Source organism: Protomyctophum bolini (assembly GCF_963924005.1).
Source record: "Protomyctophum bolini genome assembly, chromosome: 3".
NCBI classification, from domain to species: domain Eukaryota; kingdom Metazoa; phylum Chordata; class Actinopteri; order Myctophiformes; family Myctophidae; genus Protomyctophum; species Protomyctophum bolini.
In genome coordinates this window covers 1866805-1892719 of record NC_137864.1, presented here as the reverse complement: position 1 = coordinate 1892719, position 25915 = coordinate 1866805, and the positions used below count along the sequence as shown (strand labels likewise).

General features: G+C 42.1%; 2 protein-coding genes across 3 annotated transcripts in view; both read left to right on the top strand.

The window, feature by feature from the left end:
* mnd1 (meiotic nuclear divisions 1 homolog) overlaps positions 1–25915 on the top strand; it is a 49336-nt gene that overhangs the window by 9664 nt on the left and 13757 nt on the right. The window contains exon 9 of one of the 2 annotated variants that reach the window (XM_080759713.1): positions 18–512. The exons of the other annotated variant lie outside the window; for it this stretch is intronic. The gene's annotated coding sequence lies outside the window, so the exon portion shown is untranslated. Of the gene's footprint in view, positions 1–17; positions 513–25915 lie in introns of those variants that run through there. 2 annotated transcript variants of the gene reach the window in all.
* tmem131l (transmembrane 131 like) overlaps positions 14078–25915 on the top strand; it is a 101009-nt gene continuing 89171 nt past the window's right edge. The window contains 2 exon segments of the mRNA XM_080759711.1: positions 14078–14425; positions 16367–16440. Coding sequence (XP_080615837.1) covers positions 14257–14425; positions 16367–16440 — 243 coding nt within the window. The 5' untranslated portion in view covers positions 14078–14256.

Here is a 25915-nt window from a genome sequence, read left to right as displayed (position 1 = left end):
ATGGGTTCCCCGTTCAGAATGGGTTAAATATTATTACAACGCTGTCGGTGCAGGAACCTTGTAACTACATACGTAGATGTTCATGTTTTTTGTTTTTTATGTATGTACGTGTATATATATATATATTTTTTCATAAATGAATGGAAATGCCCTGTATTGACGTTTTTGAACGTCATCACTAGTCTGCCGAAAACCTTGTATGTCCAAAACGGTTACTTTTGAGGAAACCTGTTATTGGTAAGTCACAAGCTCTTGTTAATACTTTTTCTTTGGTTAAATATGTATTTTATAACATGCACACACTAACAAACACTGTTGTATTACAAAGTAGGCCATTCATTGACATTTAAATATGGAGATACAAGGTTTCTGCCCAACAGCAACAACGATATTTTCCGCTCCACCGACGAGGGTTTTTTTTGTATGGAACCAATGTTTGGCCCTTTTTGTTTTTGATTGGCTGAACTTAAAAAAACACTGCTATATGCCATTCAATCTCCCTGTGTGTGTGTGTGTGTGTGTGTGTGTGTGTCACATGAGGAACTGGAGACGGTGGCTGGGCTAACTGTAGGTCAGGTGTGTGTTCGGAATTGGGGGGGGGGGGGGGGGTTTACACAAACGCTGCGTGACTTTTGAGATGGCTGGACTTACTGGGGGCCAACGGGTGGGTGGGTGGGTGGGTGTGTGTGTGTGTGTGTGTGCGAGAGAGACTTTTGAGACACCTGTTTGGCTGAAAACTGAGCTGGTGACGGAAATGTCATCCTAGAGAGACGCACACACACACACACACACACACACACACACACACACACACACATTAAGCCACCATGCAGTGATTACGTGTGGTTGAACACGGACGGGACAGATGGTTGCGAGTCTTTCTGGTGTGATTGCTCATGTCTGCATCTGCTATACTGCTGTTCCACCTGGTCTGACGGGCCCTCCTCTTTCGGCAAATAGCAGATCTACAAGCTCACAAATGTGCTGCGATGCATTGTGAGCTTGTAGATCGTTTATGTATATGTTCCCCAAGCTGGGCAATTCATTTTACAGCAGATAATTCAAGCTCTTAAAAAAAAAACACAATACAGTGAACGGTAAGACATATACAAACAACAACAACAACAGACATACGTATACATTATCACAAGACACAGTTTATTACATTTAAATATAAAGTGCAACTATAGAACCAGAAGTGTAACTACATCTATCCTCCCCATCCACCCCCTGAAACTAAACGGCATATGGTTGTAACTCATGTCCAATTCTCGTAAGACTACAGGGGGTTAACCCTTTTGGTGTTTTAAACATCATGTTATAATTTAGCTATTGAAAAATAGCAGATCTACAAGCTCATAGCGCGCCACCGAGTGGCGCGCCATGGGCTTGTAGGTCTGCTATTTTTGGAAAAATGGTGAAAATGTGTACGGCGGACGCCTTGTGAGCCTGTCGGGTTGGATATTATCGGCACTCGCGGCACAACACCGAAGCCATGAAAGCACTGTTTGAGCCGCCGCTTGCCTTTCTCTGCCGTGCGTTTTGTATTGTGAAGATGCTCCTTTGTTATGTTTTGCCACATATAGCCCAGAGGCGCTTCAAGCAGACAGTTGGTTAGTTTAACTTAACCATTTTGGTCATTCATGACCTGACGCTGAATCGTTTTCCGGCAACCATGCTGTGAAGTGTCCTGACCTGAGATCAGATTCTAACCATGCTGTGAAGTGTCCTGACTTGAGATCAGATTCTAAAAAGGTCTTCTACATCCTGACGGTTTTCTGAAAAAGCTATGTCGTTCTTCGATTTTTCAAAAATAGCAGACCTACAAGCTCGTAGCGCGCCACCTATTTTTCAATAGCTAAAGCATAACATAGTGCTAACACCAAAAAGGGGTTCCCTCCCAAAATGGGTTAAGGACCCCCAGTTTGATATTAAAAAAAAAAGTTTTCTCTTGGACACCAATTTAATATAAAAACACTGAGAGTGTACGAATGGAACCAATAATGGACCCGTCTCAGAAGCAGAGGGACCAATAGTTATGAAGGAAGAATGCGCAGGGTGCAGGCATATAACACAATACATACTGTACATACAGTACATGGATGCACCTCAGTGAGGTCATCTGGGTTTTGGGTCTCCCGGCCAACCCATACTGCTCACCCGGGTGCCGTCTACTTTCCGGCTGCCACCCGTCTCTCCGGTGGTCACACTATTCCTGGTTGTCACGTATAGTCTATTCACTATAAAGTAAAGTATATGTGGCAACGTTTTCCATGTAAATCCGCCTGATGAGGTATTGACATCAAAACACGACACACGCCTTCTTCCTTCAAGTCCATATTTACTATTAACGCAGATCTACCAATGACGTAGAGGACATTCGATCGGTGCGATGGCTGATGGGTTTGAACGTTTGCGGGCGTCGATAAACACTCAGGATATCATCATATCATTTTTGTACGTGTGTGTTTATTTCTATTTTTTGTGTCCCATTAAGTGTCACTGTCGGGCGGAGAGGGGGTGGGAGGTTGTCCTCTAGGGAAAAAACTAAAAATGTTTGCACCCCCTAATTTTTCTTTTCTCCCTGTATAATGTATATAGGCGAGATATTGTATGTTGTGACCAAATGCTGCTGGTATGAGCAATACATTTTTTCTTTTTAAATAGGATATTATCATATCTGTCGGGTGGAAACCTCGTATGTCTGAAACTGTTACTTTTCAGGAGTTCAAATTCAAAAGCAGCAAAAGCAGCAGATCTACAAGCTCAAGACACGTCGCTTATTTGCGCCACATTTCGAGCTTGCAGGTCGGCTATACTTTTGTGTGACACTGTGTAGTAATATGATCAAGTATGGCATTCATTTACAAAAACGAAAAAAAAAGAAAGAGTACGGCCCATAAGAGGTTTCTTTACCGACACAGCAATGATATCTCAATCACTCCTCCGTTCATAAAAGGGCTTTGTGTCGGACGCGGACCCTTAAGGCTCGACAATGGAGCGAAGAGCGAGAGGAGAAATTGAATAGAAGCCACGAATAGAAGTGCCAGTTAAATATTGTCCAGGCCCTACGGTGGATATGTTTAGTGTGTTTAGAGAGCTGTAAACAGTCCATGCAATGTCCCCTTTATACGGTGTGGTTGCACGGCATCTGGGGAAAGAGCCTTGTTTTGCTCCGTTCTTTTATTTATGTTTGTTGCGAATAAAACGTACCTTTCTATATTAAGTTTGAACGTGGATGGAGTTTTCTCTGAGCTTAATTTGGCGTGTAATGTTATTGCAGCGCTCTCTCTCTGGTTACAACAATAGATCAGATTTTACTTTGTTAAAGCATTGTCATTATGTCGTCTCTATGGCGGGTGGAAACCTCACATGTACAAAACTGTTACTTTTCAGGATTCTAATTGTAAAGTATAGCAGATCTATATACAAGCTCGAAAATGTGTCGCTTCGTGTTCGTGGCTTTTTTTTTTGTTCTTTTGTTTTCTGCTGTTCCAAATGAGCAAATATAGCTGATCTGCAAGCTCGCAACGTGACTTGCAACTTGTGTGTGTCACTGTAGGCTACAGTCAGTCAGTGACAACAAAGTATGGCATTGATTTATGAAAAACCTTAAAACAGAAGATACAAGGTTTCTCCCCCCCGACAGCAACAATAGATGTGTATATTCAAACTGCCAGAGTTGAGCCAACGCAGGCCAGGCAAAACATGTAAGCCAAAACCTTTGCATTTCTCTGCTGCTGCCGGTGGAATGCTTGCAGAAGGGTTCGCACAAAGAAACACAACCGTCCGTGTGTGTGTGTGTGTGTGTGTGTGTGTGTGCGTGCGCGCTTGTGTGTGCTATGTGCATCACATTCACAATGAAGATGAACAACAACAAAAAAATCCCACACAAACCACAAGGTCTATTGTTGTATTGTTGCCACACACGTTCACAATGACTGTTTCTGCATGGCTGTCAAAGCCTTCTGGATATTTTTCTTTTAGTTCAAACCAGAACAGTGATTCCAAAGTCAAAACCCCTCAAATAATAATAATAAAACATTATGATTTTAAGGATAACTTCAGTCATTTTCAAACCTATAGAGTATATATCTTCACGTTGGTATCCAGCACTCCTCAACGAACGTTCACGGTACCATTTGTATACTCCGTCTCGGGAGTGTCTCGGAGAAGGACTGTGGAGACTTCAGGAACCTGCCTGCCAGCTACGTCATCATTCTATAGGCAGTCAAATGGGTGGGGCCACACGCAAGATATAGGGCATAGTTTTTTTTATTGGCCTAAAATATTGTCTATATACATTATATTCATGAATCCACCTGCTGTCAGTACTATAGAGGGTATGGGTGTGACATCATCAAACCCGGACGTTATGCAGGAATGCCTTATAATGACCGAGTGGCAAAAAACTACTTTCTGTCCTTGACAGCCCGTACATCCACACAGATAAGTCCTATCTGATTGCATTAAACGACATTAAACAATGTTAAACTCCCTTTGCATGTTGCTTTGCCACTCGATGTGCCATTCACTCTAAGCATGCGCATACCCTCTATTGATAATTCTATAGTGGTTTCTTGTCCCATTAACCTCCTGTATATTAAAGGCATAAATGTCAGAAATGTCAAACTTTCCTTGTGCTTCAAGTAGCATGTGACATGTCAAACTATAGGGGGTTTTCATGATTCTGAAACCATTCCAAGCGTTAGTTTTGCACAAAAAAACACTCCTTGGGCTAAAAACGGTCATAGCCGTCATCACACATGTGATGAGGTCATCACACATGTGATGAGGTCAGCACAAATGTGATGAGGTCAGCACATGTATTTTGGGCAAGTGGCTATATGGCCGTGTTTTAGCCCAAGGAGTGTTTTTCTTTGTGCAAAACTGTCACTTTTACAGTTTTGAGGGGCGCTAACCCCTCCTATATACAGGTTTAATGTTTGTCTTTAGTTCAATGTTTGTTTAATAAACGCCATTGACTGCAATGACGACGGGAAAACGTACATCATTTCGTAACTCATTATACGTCATATTGTCTCTTTATTGTTAATGGCATTTAATGTTTGTGTCGGCGCCGATTGTTTTACATCACCTATAATCAACATGAGTTAGACTTTAATATAGTAGCGCCCCTCACTTCACACGGGTGTGATTTTTGCCATATACAGGATGTTAATGGTATAGGGTCACAAGAAACCCCTATAAAACTAATTGCTCAATATACAGACAGCCGGCCAGCAAGTGGATTCATGAATGTATATAGACAATATTTTAGGCCAATAAAAATGACTATAATTATACCAGATTTCCCACTTTAAACAAAAGAAGCCTGTCGGCTATACCGGACTATATCTGCTCTGGACCACTACCATAATTCCAAGGACCACCCCACCTCCCCACAACAATATACTGCATGTATTTAGTATAAAGAAGGCATAATGCATAACCACACGCAACAAGCCCTTAACAGTAGTTATTTCAAGACCCCCCCCCCCCCCCCCCCCACACACACACACACACACACACACACACACACTACAACTCTAGTTCAAAATGATTCTTAAAGGTCTGGTAAATGTATTTATTTGTTCTTCTGGTATGCGGTCAGGCTTATAGGCTCGGCTCAGGGAAGAGGACAGCCCCTGCCATGCATATACTAGTCCTCCATGGCACCGTTGGAGGTGCGACAAAGAAAACAGGAAGACCATCCTTCTTGTATGAAATAATTAGGTTTTCTGACCTCAATGGCAGCCAAAAAAAACCTGAACTTTGAACATTCAGTATATAGATCTGTGGTCTGGGGTTTTGGGAATAATGTTAGCCTCAAAGTGGCAAACTGATTTTACCTGTGGTTCTGGTTCTAATACATTTTAAGGCATTCTAAACAATGAAAATGCAACTTTCATTGTGACTGGGAGAAGATGAGTTTCGGACGCATGTGGAGCGTGTGAAGGTATCTATCTATCTATCTATCCATCTATCTCTCTCTCACTCACACACACACACACACACACACACACACACACACACACACACACACACACACACACACACACACACACACACACACACACACACACACACACACACACACACACACACACACACATATATACATATGAGAGATATAGATGGATCGTCTATGACTACACCATGGACCACTAGTGGTCCGTGGACCACTGGTTGAGCACCACTGCAGTCACATTTCTTCAGGTTCAAAATGTCAACGGTGCTCTGTGCTGATTTACTATGACTTACCATCTGTCAGTGCTGGGAGAACCACTCTGATGTATTACGCAAGTAAAAATAGCAATACCACGATGTGGAAATACTCTGCTACAAGTAAAAGTCCTGTATTCGTTTGACTTGAGTAAAAGTGCAAATGTATTGGGATCAATATAAAAGTACCGTAAAAAAAAAAAAAAAGTACAGTAAAACGTGTATTTTGTTTGAATATAGCTGATGCTCACAATGTGTCATGTTGTGATCTTGTAGATCTGCTATTAAAAATAAAATAAAATAAAGTATAAAATAGGCCTTCATTGATTAATGCATGTTTTGTACTAATTAAACATGCACTGCATTAGTAAAGTTGATAAAAAGAGAAGATGATAAAAAGAGAAGAAGATAAAAAGAGTAAACTAGTGAAGTTGTAATGGTGTAAAAAGCACAATCGAAGACGTAGTGGAGGAGTATAAAGTATTGAGAAAACACTGAAATGCTTATACTAAGTTGAGGAAAGGTAACTCAACAACTCACAACTTGTCACTTGAGTAATCATGTTTGGTTACATGCCACGCAGTGCCACATGTCACTATAGAGTTTGTAAATGTATTATCAGAAAGCAAATACTGTTGGAACAGGAGTCAGTTGCTTCACAGCACAGCCCCGAGGGCTGGGTCTATGTCAAGGTACACAAGCACGCGCACACACACACACACACACACACACACACACACGTTTGTATTACTAGATTTACTACTATACTGTAGTCTGTGCTATGTGAGGACATCAACGTTTTAGGACAGCATATATATAATGCAACGTAAAATATCTGAAAAGTAGCTGAAAAATAGAAGATCTGCAACCTATAGAGTGTCTATTTTCCGATGTATGACACATTGACACGCAAATATAAATCAGGCATGAAGACAACCCATTTCAATATACAACCCTAACCCTATAAATGCTTAATCCTAACCCTATACCAGAATCTTATAACCCAGCATTTTGGGGGCGGGAACCCCTTTTGGTGTTTTAACTTATGTTATTGCTTTAGCTATTGAAAAATAGCAGATCTACAAGCTCATAGCGCGGCACCGAGTGCTGCGCTAAGAACTTGTATAGGTCTGCTATTTTTGAACAATTGTGAAGAAGTTTCAGTTTTTAACTCAAATCTTTGCTTCTGGGGTGTCCCTGGAACAACATATTTTGAAATATTGAGAACCACTGATGAGGTTTTTCAGAAATAAATAAATAAATAAAAAGACATTTTAATAATTTCGGCCTAAATGGGTTAAACTAATTTTAAATTGCTCTTGTGAAGACCAGGACAATTGTACATTTGGTACTCAAAAGTATAGAAATACAAGTAGGCCACACACACACACACACGCACACACACACACACACACACACGCGCGCGGCCGCGCGCGCACACACACACACACACACACACACACACACACACACACACACACACACACACACACACACACACACACACACACACATGCAAATGAATGCGAGGGTTGAGCCAGGCTATGTCAAGGTAGGTTAGGTACATGCATGTTGGGGCACAGAAGAGAAGACCAGGTTTTTCATGCTGAAACAATTCTCATGCAGATAATATTGTGACTAACGATTTAATTGTGTTTTTTTGTGTCATCGGAAAAATAGAAATGCAATTCTGTTTGCTTCTGAGGCTTCGTATATAACAAAAAGTTGCACAAATAACTAACTTAAACATACAAAGACATCAAACGACATCATCTGACATTTAATTTTTTTAATATTTTGAAGACAAAGACTTGGATGGAAGGAAGAAAGGAGGGGAATTATTACTACAATCATAGGGACTGGAGTCCCTATGATTAAACCCTAATGATCCTATATTATAGGTTAATAGTGGTTAATAGTCCATAGTCAAGACTTGTAGAAGTCATTAGGTATTAGTCCATGCCATTTGCTTTAAGTGAATCATGTGTTCATCTTGAAAGACCCAACTTTATCGTAAATAATTGCTATAGTTAAAAAGTTGATGACAACTATATCTCTCACACACACACACACACACACACACACACACACACACACACACACACACACACACACGCACACACACACACACACACACACACACACACACACACACACACACACACGAGCGCACGCACACACACACACACACACACACACACACACACACACACACCCCCCACTTGTTGGAGTGTGTGTAGGTGACACACCCTCGTGCAGAAAGGCGATGTGAGTCAAGTGTGTGTTAATGTTCCTGTGTGTACCTGCCCAGCCTGTCGTGGCAGGGTTCCAACATTTCTCACCTCTGCCGTAGTGCTGTTGTTTAGTTCCAACCAACCCCACATGACATGTGTCTGGTACTGTACATGGGTTGATCCCACTGCTGCTTATATACGATCCAGAACCCAGGTAGATGCCTATAGCTGATGCAGCTTATAGGAAGTTTAACGTCCATCGAAAAGGATCAGCTCATTGAATTCAAGATGTATATGAAACACAGTCCCTTGTGAAGGTCTGGATGAGTTGTCAAAAGCTTTTTTACAGTATCTGTGAGAGTGTTTTTTCCGCGGCCTATACCCGAAGAAAATGTACAGGGTTAATTGGAACTCGAAAATTATATGAGAGCGTCCCTGTCAGTCTAGATAGAGAATAGAGGGTATAATGCGCGTGACATCATCGTACCTGGAAGTTATGCGGGAACGCCCACTGAGTGGCAAAGAATTACTTTCTGGCCTTGCGCCAGCCCATTCATCCAAACAGAAACGTCCTGTCTGATTGCATTAAATAATGTTAAACTCATCAACATTGCAGCTGTACGAAAAGCTTGAATTGAGCTACTTTCTGTCAAGAAATGTCCTGCATTTGATTATTTTTGTCAGAGTTTGGGAAGTGCTTGTTTTCAAAAACACAACATTTTGCTGCCTCCTGCATTATGTGACATTTAGAAACAGGTGGTTCGCAGGACGGTTGAGAGATTTCCAACGAGCGCTTCCAAACTCCAACACTCCATGATGCTCAATGTGTAGCCACTCAGTCTAGATGAGGGGGGCGTGTCCTGATCATAGACTGTAAAAAATATGGACAAAGCGCTCCGCGGGTCTAACATGAACATGCAATGAAGCCTGTCAGTCCTTGCAATGGAAGTCGCCATCTTTCTAGATCCGTTTGGGCCCAGCTGGCCCATTGGCTGGCCCAGACAACGAGGCGGGACTTCCCCCCTTCTTCTTTGTTGGTTTTTATTTTGACTCGAGTGGGTGGGGGATCCCGTTCATAGACTGTAACGGTAGCCACGCCCCTCAGAACATGCGCGACTTTATGGTCATTTTTTTTATAAATGGGACCATCATTTTCCAAAAAGAATATTATGACATTAGAAATGAGACTTTAAACTAGTGACTGGAAGCAAAAAGTATTCATGACCATGTTTATTAAGGTAATAGGCTACAGTCTAGGTGAAGTTGGGCCCAAATACATGGACTTCTATGGGGCTATGGGTTTTTTGAGCCCTATGACAGCAACAGGCCATTATATGAACTTTCATTTCCTTAGTGGCTTCACAAAATATCTGCCCCCCTGGTCCTGATGGGAAAACAATGCCTGTGCATACTCTCTATAGACAGACTGTGCATCTTAAGAAAAAGCCTATAGCCTATAGTAATATAACGATTACAATAATCTTATATCTAATATCTAATATCTAATATCTTATTAGCCCACATCCCCACCCGACACAGCAGGTTGATTCACACTATAGCCCATTAAAGACATCAGGCCGATTCTACAAATGTTCTTCTATAGAATTTCGCCGGCCTTCGGCCGGCGAATCCTAGTTACATTGCAGCGCAATATGGGAAGAAGGAAATAGCGGGAGGTGACAGACTCCACTTCATGTTTCAGCTGTGTTTTTAAACTCAGTAGTGTGCCCTGCACATGTAGTAACGGATGGGTTATAAATTATTATAATAACAGAAAGTGTTTTTTATTTCTCATAAATACGCAAACATGGTGAAACAACTACAGTCACAGAGAGCAGTGCCAAGGTAGCTGCTGCCTGCTAACGATGCAAACAACAGCCTTGCCTGTCGTGTGTGTGTGTGTGTGTGTGTGTGTGGGGGGGGGGGGGATAGCACTAATTTTCGACATTTTACTGTGTCATAAATATTTACATCTGTAGCCTATATTGTGATTACATTTGACCGTACATTTGACTCTTGTGTTATATTCTTGTGAAATATTCAGTAAAGTATATTGTGGTGAAATATTCACCCCAAGTTGATAAGATATGCAGAGAATATAATACCAAGAACCCCCAGTTTGAAATGCATTAGGCCACAGACCCCCATTTGATACCATTTGCTCTCTGGGAAAATCAGGGTCCATTTGGTTCCATTTGTATGCTCTTGGAGTATGATGACTGTGCTAACAGTATTATCATAAAATATGTCTCAGTTTGAAGATTCCAAAAAACATATTTCATATGTGTGAGCTTGTAAAGTAGAACGTTCAACCTAGAGACAGTGTTGCCAAGTCTGATCATTATAAGCTACTTAGGACTTGTTTATCTATTGCAAATGTAACACTGAAACAGCGTCCACGTTCGGTTTAATAACTCCCGACCTGTTTTATCAAAAAAATAACTTGAAGTGTTTTATGGTAGCTGACATGTGTAGGTCCGTTGCCTGAAAATATCACATGTGTAGCTAAAGGGATCTCTGAGTAAAAGAATTAAACGTGCAAAATGTTACATCCTTGGCGGCTCTCCCCTATTAGTTTACTCACAGCACAGCACCGTCACTCCTGTCAGTTATTTCGTCCTAATAACTTGAAGTGGTTTATGGTAGCTGACATGTGTAGGTCCGTTGCCTGAAAATATTACATGTGTAGCTAAACGGATCTCTGAGTAAAAAAATGAAACGTGCAAAATATGTTTAAATTTGTATTGTATTGTGTAGTGTATTCTAAAATTAGTTTAGGGTTGTATAACATGGTACAACTCAATCAATCAAACGTTTGTTTAATCAATGTATTGCCCCATTGAAGAAAAAGAAATGGCTAAACTGGTACACCCGATACTATTTAATATTTGCCTTATGTTTGATACATTTTCTTGTCACATCCATGGTATGAAAACAATGCTAAGGAGTTGCTTCAATGAAATATAATTGCTTTAAGCTGAAAACGATATGTTTAATGGTGTTTTGTAGCGTTGTTACATTTATCATGCATGCCGTTACAATTAATCCGATATGCGCAGCAAATGTAACACTGAAACAGCGTCCACGTTCGGTGTAATAACTCCCGACCTGTTGTGTGTAAGTCGCGTGGTTAAAAGGCCGTGTGTTTCTGTTGTAAGCAACTCATGTTAGGTCTGCGCACACTGTACGTTGCTATGGCAAGTGGCTGCCTGTCATCAAATGCTGCTAACGTTAGCATGTGTGCTATCAGGCAAAAGCTGAGAGATGTGAAACTACTACTGGGGGAAATGTCATACAAAACACAACACCTAAATTCGGAATGTTATTGTGACCTATTGAGCACAAACAGACCATCATGATTTGCTTGCTGGACCTATAATTAATTTATTTGCATTAAATGTCCACTCTCCCATCTGCGCACACTGTACGTTGCTACGGCAAGTGGCAGCCTGTCATCAAATGCTGCTAACGTTAGCATGTGTGCTATCAGGCAAAAGCTGAGATAGATATGAAAGTACTACTGGGGAAAATGTCATACAAAACACAACACCTAAATTCGGAATGTGATTGTGACCTATTGAGCACAAACAGACCATCATGATTTGCTTGCTGGACCTATAAATAATTTATTTGCATTAAATGTCCACTCTCCTGTCATCAAATGCTGCTAACGTTAGCATGTGTGCTATCAGGCAAAAGCTGAGAGATGTGAAACTACTACTGGGGAAAATGTCATACAAAACACAACACCTAATTTCGGAATGTTATTGTGACCTATTGAGCACAAACAGACCATCATGATTTGCTTGCTGGACCTATAATTAATTTATTTGCATTAAATGTCCACTCTCCCATCTGCGCACACTGTACGTTGCTACGGCAAGTGGCAGCCTGTCATCAAATGCTGCTAACGTTAGCATGTGTGCTATCAGGCAAAAGCTGAGATAGATATGAAAGTACTACTGGGGAAAATGTCATAGAAAACACAACACCTAAATTCGGAATGTGATTGTGACCTATTGAGCACAAACAGACCATCATGATTTGCTTGCTGGACCTATAAATAATTTATTTGCATTAAATGTCCACTCTCCCATCGAAATGGAAAGCAAGATGGCTGCGACAGATTCTGAGCTCGACGGAGCTGGTGACGTATGAGGCAGGGCAGGCAGGAGAGACGGAGAGAGTAGTGACGTGTGAGGCGGGGGCGGGCCTCTGACAACAGCATGAACACAGGGCAGTGTTGCCAGGTTTGCGAATTGTAAGCGAGTTGTAGTGTGTGTAAGTAGCCTGGTTAAAAGGCCTTGTTTCTGCCCGTGTTGGGGCATGTCTTTTCTGTCGACCAGTTTCTGTCCACCGCTTTTGGCACGTGACCAACTTAAGCCTTGTTAAATTAGATAAATCCTATTAAACAGTTTTCATGTCATGGACCCCAAAGATTACTTGTAATTGGCCACGGACCCCTATCTCAAAATAATTTGTCCCAGGGACCCCCACAGGCAAATTTAAAAAAGATATATACGGTAGTCTATATTCAAAGATTTCTTCATCTACAAGCTCATAGCGCAAATCAGTGATGTGACAATTAAGTTGAATCTTGATTATTAATTCATCCAGTTTTATGCTCGAAAGTCACTGAGGTTTCCCTCATTTATATAGTGACAACGAGTGAACAATATGAAACAGCAGCAGCAGCAAACCTGCTTAAAACCAAGCTTAAAATTCTGTGAATTTGCCTAAACTGAAATAAAAATAAAAATAAACAAAAAAAAATCAATAACCAATAAAAAGCTAAATACAAAAATATAATTTAAATGAAATTAAACAATTACAAACGGATACGAGCGTCACTGTAGATTTGAACTGTGCCAAGTGGTGGCATTGAAACTAACTTTCAAATGTGGAGGAAAATACATCGAGGAAACACATCGACTCACTGGCCTTGGAACGTCTCGGAATCCCCCAGGAGGAAGTCACTAATGTTGCTCTGCAGAGAGGGAAGTCTGGAGCACTCTGGTGCGGAGCTGTTGCCCCCGCGACCCGACTACGGATAAGCGGTTGAAGATGGATGGATGGATGGATGGATGGATCGCATGCAGTGTCTGCTATGTATGAGTTTAATATGGAAGGTTAAGAGTTAAATTAAAATTATTTCAGACTTTTTTCCCCCCACACCACACCCCCTATCCCCCCACCCAACACAACAGTGGTCCCCACGTTGATTCTATAGCCAGGGTGGTGGTCCCAGTTGAAAACCCCTGCATTGGGTCCATATAAGTCCATATGGACCCACAGGGGTTCTCCAGCTAAAAGCATCTCAATCATCAAAACATATTAATTTGGGATGTCCCAAAACCACTGCTTTTTCACTCTTTTCCAGGATATCTCAGACAGATACAAAGGAAAGGATGTTATCATGTTTCCTATATATGTCTATGAGAGTTATTTTTTCTTTTTCTTTTTTAATCAAAAATAAATAACCAGTAGGTGGCTCCATGCATTCGTCAAGTCGGTTCGAGGTCCTCCGTTGAACGAAAAGAAGAAGTGAATTTTAGGGGAGGGAGGCGTCTGGCGTAGACACACACACAACATCCAGAGAGAGAGAGAGAGAGAGAGAGAGAGAGAGAGCGAGCGAGAGAAGAAGCCAGCCCAGAGAAGCCAGGCAGCTGAGGCAGGCTGCTGCAGACAGACAGACAGACAGACAGAAAACAGTCAGACAAGCAGTAAAAGAAAAGGGCTCCGGTCTTGGGAGGATAAGGAACAATTGGCAACACGGGGCAGCTATAGAAGCAGCGGCATGGCGGTCGGGGGGGACTTCCACCACCATCACCATCAGCAGCAGCAGAGCGGCAGCCTGGGGACGGGCCTCCACGTCTGCCACAGGAAGACCTGGATCAACGTCCTGCTGGGGCTGTTACAGCTGCTGCTGCCCTGCCAGGTCCAGCACGGCACGGCTCAGCTGCAAGGTATATAATGTGTGCTGCTGCTGCCGCTGCCTCTGTGTGTGTGTGTGTGTGTGTGGACAGTGGATTGCTATACTTTTAAGGACCATGATGTCCGTCATCAGTAAGCCTATATAAGATCATCAGTATTCAGTAAGCCTGTAAGATTATTATTATTATTATTTTGAAACTCGACTTTTGCACAAGATAGCCTAAATTGTTTGTTTTTTTCTCGGATGGGTACAACTGTGTGCGTGCGTGCGTGCGCGTCTGTGCGCGTGTACCTATAGGGGTCTATACTTCATTAGTACCACGGTCTGTGTCGCTTATTGTCCCCCACACCCCCCAAAACGATCTAAGCTATCTAGCTTGTTGTAGATATATTCTTTGTTGGGAGGGAGGTGGGGGGGGGGGGGGGGGGCTCTTGTTTAAGTTGAATTGTTTCTGTAATTTACGCCATTTCTTGTTGGAAAAAATATGTACATTTTTACTTTGCTAAAATTTGGTTGAAAAGACAATTTATGTATTTGGTGTCGCGAGCGGCAGGCATGCATGGATGCATGACGCTCGCGCGGAGGACTTTATACATTATCCTTTTAATTAAATAACGGCTTCAGGAAGAGAAACCCGAGATTCTTTAAATTATCATTATATAATACATGTCATATACTGTAGTATACATGCGTGTACAGTTTGTGGCAGGAAAGACATGGGGAACAAAAGAGCTGGAATTGTTAGCTTTAGCTGGACAACAAGAACAAAACAGTATATATAGGCTATACTTAACAGCCGTAATGGGCTGTTCTGTATTGAAACACTGCATTAATATTGCAGTTACTTTTATTTGTATGTGTGTTTTTATCGGTCCATGCTGGGAGAGATACAAACAGGCTGTCAGCTAGCTGTAGCTGTTTAGCTATAGTGTTTTGAGTCAAAATCACTTGGGCTCATAATAAACCTGATGAAATGTGATTAAAAACAAGGTCTCCCAGTAGTCAGATGAGGAGAGGATTATGTTAATTACACAGTAATTATAGTTAGCTATAGCCTTGCTGGCTGTTGTCTTAAAGTTGTCCTTCTCATAATGAATCATACACTCACATAATGTGTAATATATATTCGTTTCACTTTAATTAAAAGTAGCAATGCCAAGTAGAAATAATCGTGTCAATGTAGAAGTAAATGTCCTTTAATCAAGATGTTGACTTGGGTGTGAAAGTACAAAATCTATTGAGCATCAGTTGTCTTTTTCAAGATGTGTCGAGCCTTAAGTGGCTAATGTATAGGCTACTGTACTGTATGTATTGAAGTGACAAAATAACCAGTAACTAAAGCTGTCAAATAATTACAGCAGAGTGTAGAAAGTAACATTTATTTGCCTCTGCAGATGTGTAGTGGAGTAGATATAGGAAGTATCGAGGAATGGAAACAACTCGAGTGAAGTAGAAAAGTACACCCAGAATTATGCTTAAGTACAGTATACTTGAGTTAAATGTACAGTATTCCACCACACTACTGTATCTGAATCACAATCTCGCACATGCATAATAACTGTTGTGGCCTTTTTATATTGCCTCAGCGAGCCAGTGTGTTGCTCAAAGTGTTCTTAACCCATTCTGAACGGGAACCCGTTTTGGTGTCGGCATCATGTCATGCTTTAGCTATTGAAAAATAGCAGATCTACAAGCTCGTAGCGCGCCACCGAGTGGCGCGCTACGAGCTTGTCGGTCTGCTATTTTTGAAAAATCGAAGAACGACTGACATTTTTTAGAATCTGATCTCAGGTCAGAATGGGTTATAATCAGACCAGTGTGTGTCCAGTGGAAACCTCGTATGAATCTGATCTCAGGTCAGAATGGGTTAAGTTTCTCAACACGCCACCACCGCCGCCGCCTCACGTCTCTCGCCTCTCATGTCATGTTCCTTCTTGTTCTCTCCCTCCTCCACCTCTCCGAAAACCTGAAGCCTTGAGTCACATATCCAGCGGCGTCCTGGAGGTATGGCAGCCGGAGGACTCGGACACCTTAGTCGCAATACAGGTAAAGACTTATAATAATAATAATTCCTCTAAACATTGTCGCGATGTCAAAATATGAACTATACTCAATGGTGTGTGTGTGTGTGTGTGTGTACACACTAGTACAGTGCAACCTCCTCAACACTGCATGAGCTATAGACCAGAGCATTGGTTCTGCAATATTTTCATGTCAAAGACCTCCCAAATTGACATACACAGTACTGTATTTGGTCCGTGGATCCCATTATCCCAACTTGAAACGGTTTTATGCCAAAAGTCGTATCCCCCCCCTTAAAGAGATTTGTCATCGTTTTAAAAAAAAAAAAAAAAAAAAAAAAGAATACTGTAAATCTATAAAAGCTCACAGCTCTCATTGCTGTGCGCCGTGAGCATTTTGTGGAACGGTTATTCCCCGAATATACATAGTGAGCTGGAGCACTGGTTTTCGAAATGGGATTCGTGCACGGGTGATTTCCAGGGGGTCCCTGCAGCAAAAAAAAAATAGGAACCGTTTAATTGACGTGAAAATGTTTGAGAAGGGCTGATCTATAGAGAAGGCCAGCTATAGGCTGCAGCAGCAGCCGCATGCTGTCTGGCTGGCTGGCTCCATGCTTCAACCGGCCATTGTTCGGGATTTTTTTTGGCTCCACATTGCAGCCTATTGTGCAGCGCACATGGCTCCTTCACTGCACACACAGGAGGGGAGGGGGGGCGAGAGAGAGGGAGGGAGCGATGCAAGCAGGCAGGGAGTGACTTTGTATTGCCTCCATGTGCTCCTCCTTGCATTTTTGTTTAATAATGGTTTTTTATTGTGAAGGATTAGTTAGAGCTATTAGTACATCGGTCTATTGTATAGTAGTTCTGCTATAATCCTTTCCCCAAGTTGCCACCGGTTTGAAAAGAAGGATGTTTTGTGCTTCTGCACATGGCGTGCTGCTGGCTCTGAGTTGTTTGGAAGCGTTATCGTCCCCCCCCCCCCCGCGGGTGGGAAAACCTCGTATGTCCAAAAAAAGTTACCTTTCAGGATTCAAATGCAAAAAAATGGCAAGAGTTGCAGATCTATAATCTCGAAAATGCTTAACTTTGCGCCACGTTTTGAGCTTGTGGATCTGCTACTTTTGACGCTTTTGAGTGATGCTGTGGTATACATCGAGTAGGCCGTTATTTCACAAAAAAAACAAAACATGGAGATGAGAGGTTTCTGCCCCACAGAAACAATATGGAAGTTTAGTTTAGTTTATTCGCACAATAAAAACAGTACAAAAAGGTAACATCAATTAAAAAGAAGTGTGTGCAGGTGAGAAAAGAAACCCAGGGAGGGTTCTCACCAAAGATAATATACAAATAGTAATATACAAATAGTAAGACAAAGTAATCAAACAACAACAGGTATGGAAAATAACAAAAACAACAAAAAATACATTATTTACACTTGTGAAGTGTGTGTGTGTGTGTGTGTGTGTGTGTGTGTGTCTGTCTGTCTGTCTGTCTGAGTATGCACAATAAGGCTTCATTACGTTAGAATCAATTGGAGAGGGTTGCTTCAAGAGGCTGGCCCTCAATCTATGTTTAAAGTTACAGAGTGAAGATGAGGAGTTGGCAATAAGTATGTGTGAATTCCAGAGTAAAGAACCTCTGACTTTTATGGAGAACTGGCTAAGAGTGGTACGGCTGAAGGGAGGATGAATATTGTCAGATTGTCTAGTATTATAATCATGAACTCGAGAGTCGGTCTTAAAATATTCTTTGAAAGTTGTAGGAAGCATATTTGGAAGGTTTTATATTATGAAAGAACAGGATTGTACTATGTTAATGTCATAGATAGACAGTACATTTAGATCCTTAAACAAAGGAGCAGATGGAGCCAAATAGTGAGAAGAGGTAGCTATTCTTACACATTTCTTTTGAATAATTAATAATGTGTGTAAATTGGATGGATATGTACTTGCCCAAACAGTATTGCAATAAATGAGATATGGATACATCAAACTGTGATAGAGGGTTAAGAGGCAAGCCTGATGAACCAGTCAAATTGCATATCGTCCGCTGTTCACGGAATGGGGAGAAGAATCTGTTCCAATGGATCCAATGTAGTTATTATTTAGCCACAAATTCACAATTCACAAGCGCTTGTTAATACTTTTCATTAGTTCAATATCTATAAAACCCATAGACAGTCTTAAAGGTGGCATTCTACTAATTTTCAACACTTTACTATGTCATTATTATACCTTTTTAGAGCTGTTGTGTGAAAGTATGAAAACACAAACCGCTCTAAGGTATATTAATGACATAGTAAAATGTTGAAAATGAGTGGAATGCTCCTTTAACTATACTTGGCAACCTGGCACGTCTTGTCACGCAAATAATAATAGAAATAAAAATGTGCCCAACACAACAGCAATGATGTCACGTCACATTGCACATGAAGTTGGGGGCATTCGGTTTGTTTTCTCCCCGGTCAGCAGTGTTGGTTTGTTTTTTGCGAGTGACAGAGGCCTTCACACTCTGACTGTCGTCGTGTGGGTTTGTCTGCACTGTAAACGCCTTCCTGGTGACACTTATGTAATGTCACGGCGCTCCGCTCGGTCACGCTGCGGTCGCTGAGTGTTTGCTGATAAACTTCTCATGAAGTCACCAGCTGACTGTAGACTATACAGTCCCTCCTGGAGGGGTGTGGCAGGCAGGCAGGCACTGAGGCAGGCAGGCAGGCACTGAGGCAGGCAGGCAGGCACTGAGGCAGGCAGGCAGGCAGGCAGGCAGGCACTGAGGCAGGCAGGCACTGAGGCAGGCAGGCAGGCACTGAGGCAGGCAGGCAGGCACTGAGGCAGACAGGCAGGCACTGAGGCAGGCAGGCACTGAGGCAGACAGGCAGGCACTGAGGCAGGCAGGCAGGCACTGAGGCAGGCACTGAGGCAGGCAGGCAGGCAGGCAGGCAGGCAGGCAGGCAGGCAGGCAGGCAGGCACTGAGGCAGGCACTGAGGCAGGCAGGCAGGCACTGAGGCAGGCACTGAGGCAGGCAGGCACTTCAAACAGTTTTCAAAATGTTGTTTGTAACTTTTTGCTCACACTTAATCCCTATTTTATAATCTGGAAAACAGTCAATATAAGCATGTTGCGCTTGTGAGATTGGTTATGTTCAAGTAGACAAAGTATAAACTATAAAATAAGTGGTTTTAGGAATTGTTACAAGGCTCCAGACAGTGCCGTGCACCCATGGAAATGTGTCCATTAGTGCAATCAAACCTGTTCATTGGTTGCACCGGTGCACCTTACATTTACTGTAGCCGTTCTGTCTTTGTAAGTGTACAGTATGTGTGTGTATAGGTGTATATACATACAGTACATTATTACCCTTGCGTAGTCAGCCTTCATCTGCCTTTGCTATGCATATTGCCCCAGGCAGATGTAAGTATGGCCCCTCTCTAGTATCGCTGTGCAAGGCTAATACATCATATGCACCTGGAATGGAACAAGTTAGGCACACCAGTGCGTCCGACTAAGAAGTTGGCCAGTGGTTCTGGGACCAGTTTGGCTCCCCAATGTGCAGGATGTCATATACTTCACCCATTCTGACCTGAGATCAGATTCTAAAAATGTCTTTATACATCCTGACAGTTTTCTGAAAGAGCTATGTTTCTGTGTGTCAGTGGTTCTTCGACTTTTCAAAAAATAGCAGACCTATAAAATGAAAGTTAATTTAAGTGTATTTTAGAAAAAAGTATGAAACGTAAGTGGAAAAGAACACCAAGTGGAAAAACCAGTGGAGGAACTAAGTTGGCCTGCCGGCAGTGAGCACGCACGCACGCACGCACGCACGCACGCACGCACGCACGCACGCACGCACGCACGCACCTGTCACACAGAAGGACCATCTCTTAGACAGCTATAGCCACAGCGTAACCCCCCCCCCCCTCCCCCCACACAAAAAAACAGGTTTAAACTACCTATTAGGCCCTGTTATTATTTAGTAGGTTTTACATAATTATGTTACATAATGGTTTACCACACACATCATACAGCGTCTTCAAACCCGTCTAACCTCTAGGTCTAGAGAGGACTTATATTATGACGTTCTGCGCTCTGTCTTTGTGTGTGTGTGTGTGCATGTGTAATTATACTATACTGTATGTACGTGTACGTGTACGTGTACGTGTACGTGCGCACACGCATATTCAGAGCAAAGGTCGACAAAATGGCAGAGTTTGCCGGAAGGCTGTGACGAACGGAAAGGAAGACAACGTGATGGACGGGAGGAGTAAACGCAAAAAAAAAAGAAAAAAAAAAACCCTACAAAGAAAATAAGAAATGCATCGGGCGTGAGTTGATGTTTACCACCACGCACGGACACAAACATGCACGCACATACGTGCGTCGTGCACACATGCGGTGCATTGCATTGCATTGCATGCATGCATGCATGCACAGCGGCTAGCGCGTATTACGGCACGTCACACACACACACACACACACATTTCTTGCAGAGTGAAGTGACGGGATGGATTAGATTTGTTGACGTTGGGTGGTGTCGTATTGCGATGAGGGGGGGGGGGGGGGGAGGTTGTTGTGTAATGACATCTGGGTTACAGAAGCTGCAGGTGACACAGCGTATAGTCGCAAAGCCCTTTGCTACTGGTTGTGCTGGAGTGCAGTGACTAGGTAATATAGCTTCTCTTTAGTCCCATGGCTCCTGGCCAGGGGATTCCACATTCATCTCTAAGTTATCATCCATCTGTTAACCTATTTAGAGACTCGAGACCAATTCTACAGTTGTCTGAAAAATAAAACCTGACGTGGCTGTATATCAGAGTGTCTAAAGGAAAGGTAAAGGTACTATGTTTACCCAGGGTAACTGGACTAAGGAAAGGAAAGGTACTATGTTTACCCAGGGTAACTGGACTATAAGCTCAAGAACTTGTTTATACAGCCAGTCAATCATGACTAGGTCGCTAATAAAAAAAAACCGGGCCTAATAGGTCGCTATAATAAACAGCAGATCTACAAGCTCACAGCGGCAGTACCTCGCACTGCGACAGGGTGACTTGCGAGAGCTTTGTTTCCAGGGCGTGACACTGTGCCTTATGTGCTCAACTTGTGTGTGTGTACTGTGTACATTCGGGCATTGCCGTCTGCCGTTTCTTGCTCAAGGACACGGTATACTGTGAAGCCGGGATGTTGGGTTTTCCATTATTATTATTATGTAATGATCTCCCTGCCTGCCAGCCATCCTGCAGGCCTTTCTGCTGTTCGGGAGTGGAGAGAAAGCATATAGCTCTGGCAGCTCATTCAAGGTGATGAAGTATACAATACGATATAAGGCCATGGCAGTATAGTTCTCAAAACTACCGCCCCCAAATTCATATATATATATCTTTGGCCGTGGTTCTGTACCTTTTTTTTTGTATGCGACAGAAATGTGCCAGTGAAGCACTTTGTAAACTTCTCTTTTTTTTTTTAACCCATTTTGGGCGGGAACCCCTTTTGGTGTTGGCATCATGTTATGCTTTAGCTATTGAAAAATAGCAGATCTACAAGCTCATAGCGCGCCACCGAGTGGCGCGCTACGAGCTTGTAGGTCTGCTATTTTTGAAAAATCGAAGAAAGACTGACATAGAAACATATGCTTTTTCAGAAAACTGTCAGGATGTATAGAAGACATTTTTAGAATCTGATCTCAGGTCAAAATGGTTTCATTTATTTTTTTAATCTAAACCAGACAGAGGTTAGGGCTACGGTAAAGGGCCATGTCGATCACCGCAGTACTAATCAAACGTTTTATTTATTTATTTTATTTAAAGTATTTATTGTATTTGGCCGCGGACCCCCCCTCTGAAAAGTTTTTTTGTGCCAGGACACACACACACACACACACACACCCAGAAGAGAAGATTACATTTTCAATATTCTTCTAATGTTTTCAAAAACAGCAGATGTACAAGTTTAAAAAAAATGTTCGCTCTGAAAGAATATATTTTTTTTACGATTTTTCAAACATAGCAGACCTATACAAGCTCATAGCGCGCCACCGAGTGGCTGCGCTATGAGCTTGTAGATCTGCTATTTTTCAATAGCTAAAGTATAACATACATGCTTAGTTAAAACACCAAAATGGAGTTCCCTCCCAGAATGGGTTAAAATGATTGTGATTCTACGGCAGAGTGCTTTTGGACTATAGTTTGGACTATAGTGTCGCTCTCACCCTTCCATCTGCACAGGAGACAGTGACATTGATGAGCAGCGCTCCGCTCCCAAAAAGATTTAAACAGGATGCGATCGCCCCCCAAAATACACCTGACGAAATGCGAGGCATTGGCTGGTAGGAGGGGCAGCGGTGGCCGAACGGTTTGCGGAGCGGTCTTGTTATCGGAAGGTCGCTATAGTTCGTATCCCCGGACCGGCACGTTACAATTACCACCGCTGAAGTGCCCTTCATGGACAAGGCATTGAACCTCTCTACCATGAAATGTTCTATATGAGCAGGGCCTGGCTGTAAACAAGTTCTTGAGCTTATAGTCCAGTTACCCTGGGTAAACATGGTACCTTTCCTTTCCTTTCCCTCCTAGCATGTCTCTGCCAAAGAATTCGGATGGTCGAAAATGCACTGGCAGGTAAAAAAGAAAAGAAAAAAGGGGGAAAAAATGGGTTTTTGAGGTGGCCCTCAAAGGCTGGTGATACAAGGTTTGGAAGTAGGAATGTTTACTAGTCATTTAAACTCGTTATACTAACTATTATGCTAACTATTAACTATTAGTTGCTAGGTCATCTTTGGTTTAAAACAAAAGTGTAAATTAACACCATCCAAGACTTTGGATTTAACCCATTAAAACCCGGGAAAGCATCTGTGTCATTTAGGTTTTCTTTTGCTTTGGCTATTCAAAAATAGCGGATGGATAAGCTCACACCTGGCCCACTGTCATGCTGCTCGTGTGATCTTACATATATCTGCTATATTTTTGAACACTTCTTTGCCCTTTGTAGAATCAGCCTCAGGTCTTATAGTGGGTTAAAAAGCTATGTTTTGTGAAATCGGGATTTCCTGAAAGTTCATATAATGGCCTGTTGTGGCGCTGTCATTGGACCCAGAAAAACCCCATAGCCCCATAGAAGTCCATGTATTTGGGCCCAACTTCACCTAGACTGTATTACCTTAATAAACATGGTCATGAATACTTTCTTCTTCCAGTCACTAGTTTAAAGTCTCATTTCTAATGTCATAATATTCTTTTTGGAAAATTATGGTCCCATTAATTAAAAAAAATGACCATAAAGTCGCGTATGTTCTGAGGGGCGTGGCTACCGTTACAGTCTATGATCGGGATTCCCCTCCCACTCGAGTCAAAATAAAAACCAACGGAGAAGATATTTTTTACAGTCTATATGCCATGAGCGCATGAGCAAAATGGTGCGATATGGTGGTTCAGTGGATTCAAAGTTTAGGCATGGTTCACGCTCCACCGTCAATGAAGCAATTCATTCAAATGTCATTCAAACCGCCAGCCAGCCGCCCAAGAATAAATATGACTGTTTGATAGGAGGTTTTTTTTTGTGGCTTTTTATGAAGTCCTCCACGTTTTATTGTGGGAATATACAGTATTTTCCTGCCTGAGCATGGACTGTACAATGACAGCAGTCCACCTCTCTCGCTGGCCACAGCTCTGCTAAAAATACGTCCAAACGAATCGGCTATGCGTGGAATTCACAGAGAAATACTGCAATGTTTGCATAACTCCATGCGTGTAATAGCTTTGGTTCGTGCAGGACAAGCATTATAACAGAGACGGATGCGGAGGCTGTTGGTTCTGGCTGTTTTTTCAATATTTATACCCGCTTACACCTCGGAGGCAAATCAATTTATTGTGCTCTCCCCTCCACTACAATTTATTTGAAAATGTTACTAGTTACTCTGTAACCTCGCTTCAAATAGAGCCGCACTGCGTCTGTGTGTTACTGAATCGCTGTGCGAACCGGTCTGGAGCCAAGTGGTCATTTACTTTACATGTTGCGTCACTGATTTGTAGTCATTAGGCAGGAAAACGACAACCGAAATGATTCCCAACGAACGTAATGGAATGTCCCCATGGGATAACAAAGGTATATGCTAAATATAGTCTCTGGAAAGTAAACTCACATTTGTATTTTTTATGCCAGCATCAAGGTTTTATTTTTTATTTTTTAGGTAGGCCCTAAAATTATGATCGCAGGAATTATTTTGGGTACTTCTGATTCCCGCTTGCAGGTTTCCTGGCTGATGACTACAAATCAGTGACTCTACAACATGACTTAAATTACCATCCGCTCCAGATTTGGATTATTAATTATTACAAAACATAAGTTTATACTCCAGATTTTTGAGTGGTGCAGCCACTCCCAAGGAACAGCAATCTCCATAATGTCTGTCTGTCCCTATCTGTTTAGGTTACCAGTAGGGGCAAAAGTGGTGCTGTTGTGCTAGAAACAGAGAGAGAGGGAGAGAGATGGTGTTGCACTGTTGCCTGCTAATAGAGCACCGAAGTCCACGGGTTCACGTACTTTTTATTTGCATTGTGATTTTTTGATCGCCTCATATAAGAACTGTGTTTGTGTCATCCCGGCCGTTTCACTCATATAGAGAGAGAGAGAGAGAGAGAGAGAGAGAGAGAGAGAGAGAGAGAGAGAGAGAGAGATTGAAAAGGGCGTGAAGTGGGACATTCTGCATAATGAGTACTTGTGGTACTTTAAAGCATATTTTGATACCAAGTAACATGTTTAAATACAGGACTTTTAATCGTAACAGATTTATGGTATTACTGTGGTACTACATACTTTTACTTAAAAAGGATGGAAGAACGTCTAATTCTTCCACCACTGGCGTAGAGATATGGAACAGGCCACAGAACATTGATTCTGTATCTTCCATCCACAAACGCAGAGCGGAGAGAGACATCCATTTTTTTTAACCAACCCTTAAATGAACCTGTACACTTTAGAATAACACAGCAGTGTTCAAATATAAACACACTTCATATATGGAAAGACAAGCGTGTGCGTGCATGTGCCGTCACGCTGACGCTATAAATGATTGAACACATGGGAACTGTCACGACGACGTCCGTCTGCATCTCGTTGCCGTCGGGCTTGTAGATCTACAAGCAGATCTACAAGCTCGAAACGCAAAAAAAGTAGCAGATCTACAAGCCCCGAAGAAACGCAATGCTATAGCTTTGTCAATCTGCTACACTTTTGAATTTGAACCTTGAAAAGTAACGGTTTTGGACATATACCCACATGATGAGGTTTCCTCCACCTCCCGACAGAGAGATTTGTTTTCCAATATAGAAAGACATCCGTCATGTCGGCATGTATAAAAGCATGTATGTATATAAGCATGTATAAAGTGAAGGAACCGTCCCTTATTTTAACTTTTATTATAACTATAAATGATGTGTCCCTTGGTAAAAACGGGAGACATTTGGTGTTGACAGAAATGAGCCTATTTCTGTCAAAACCTTAATGTCTGT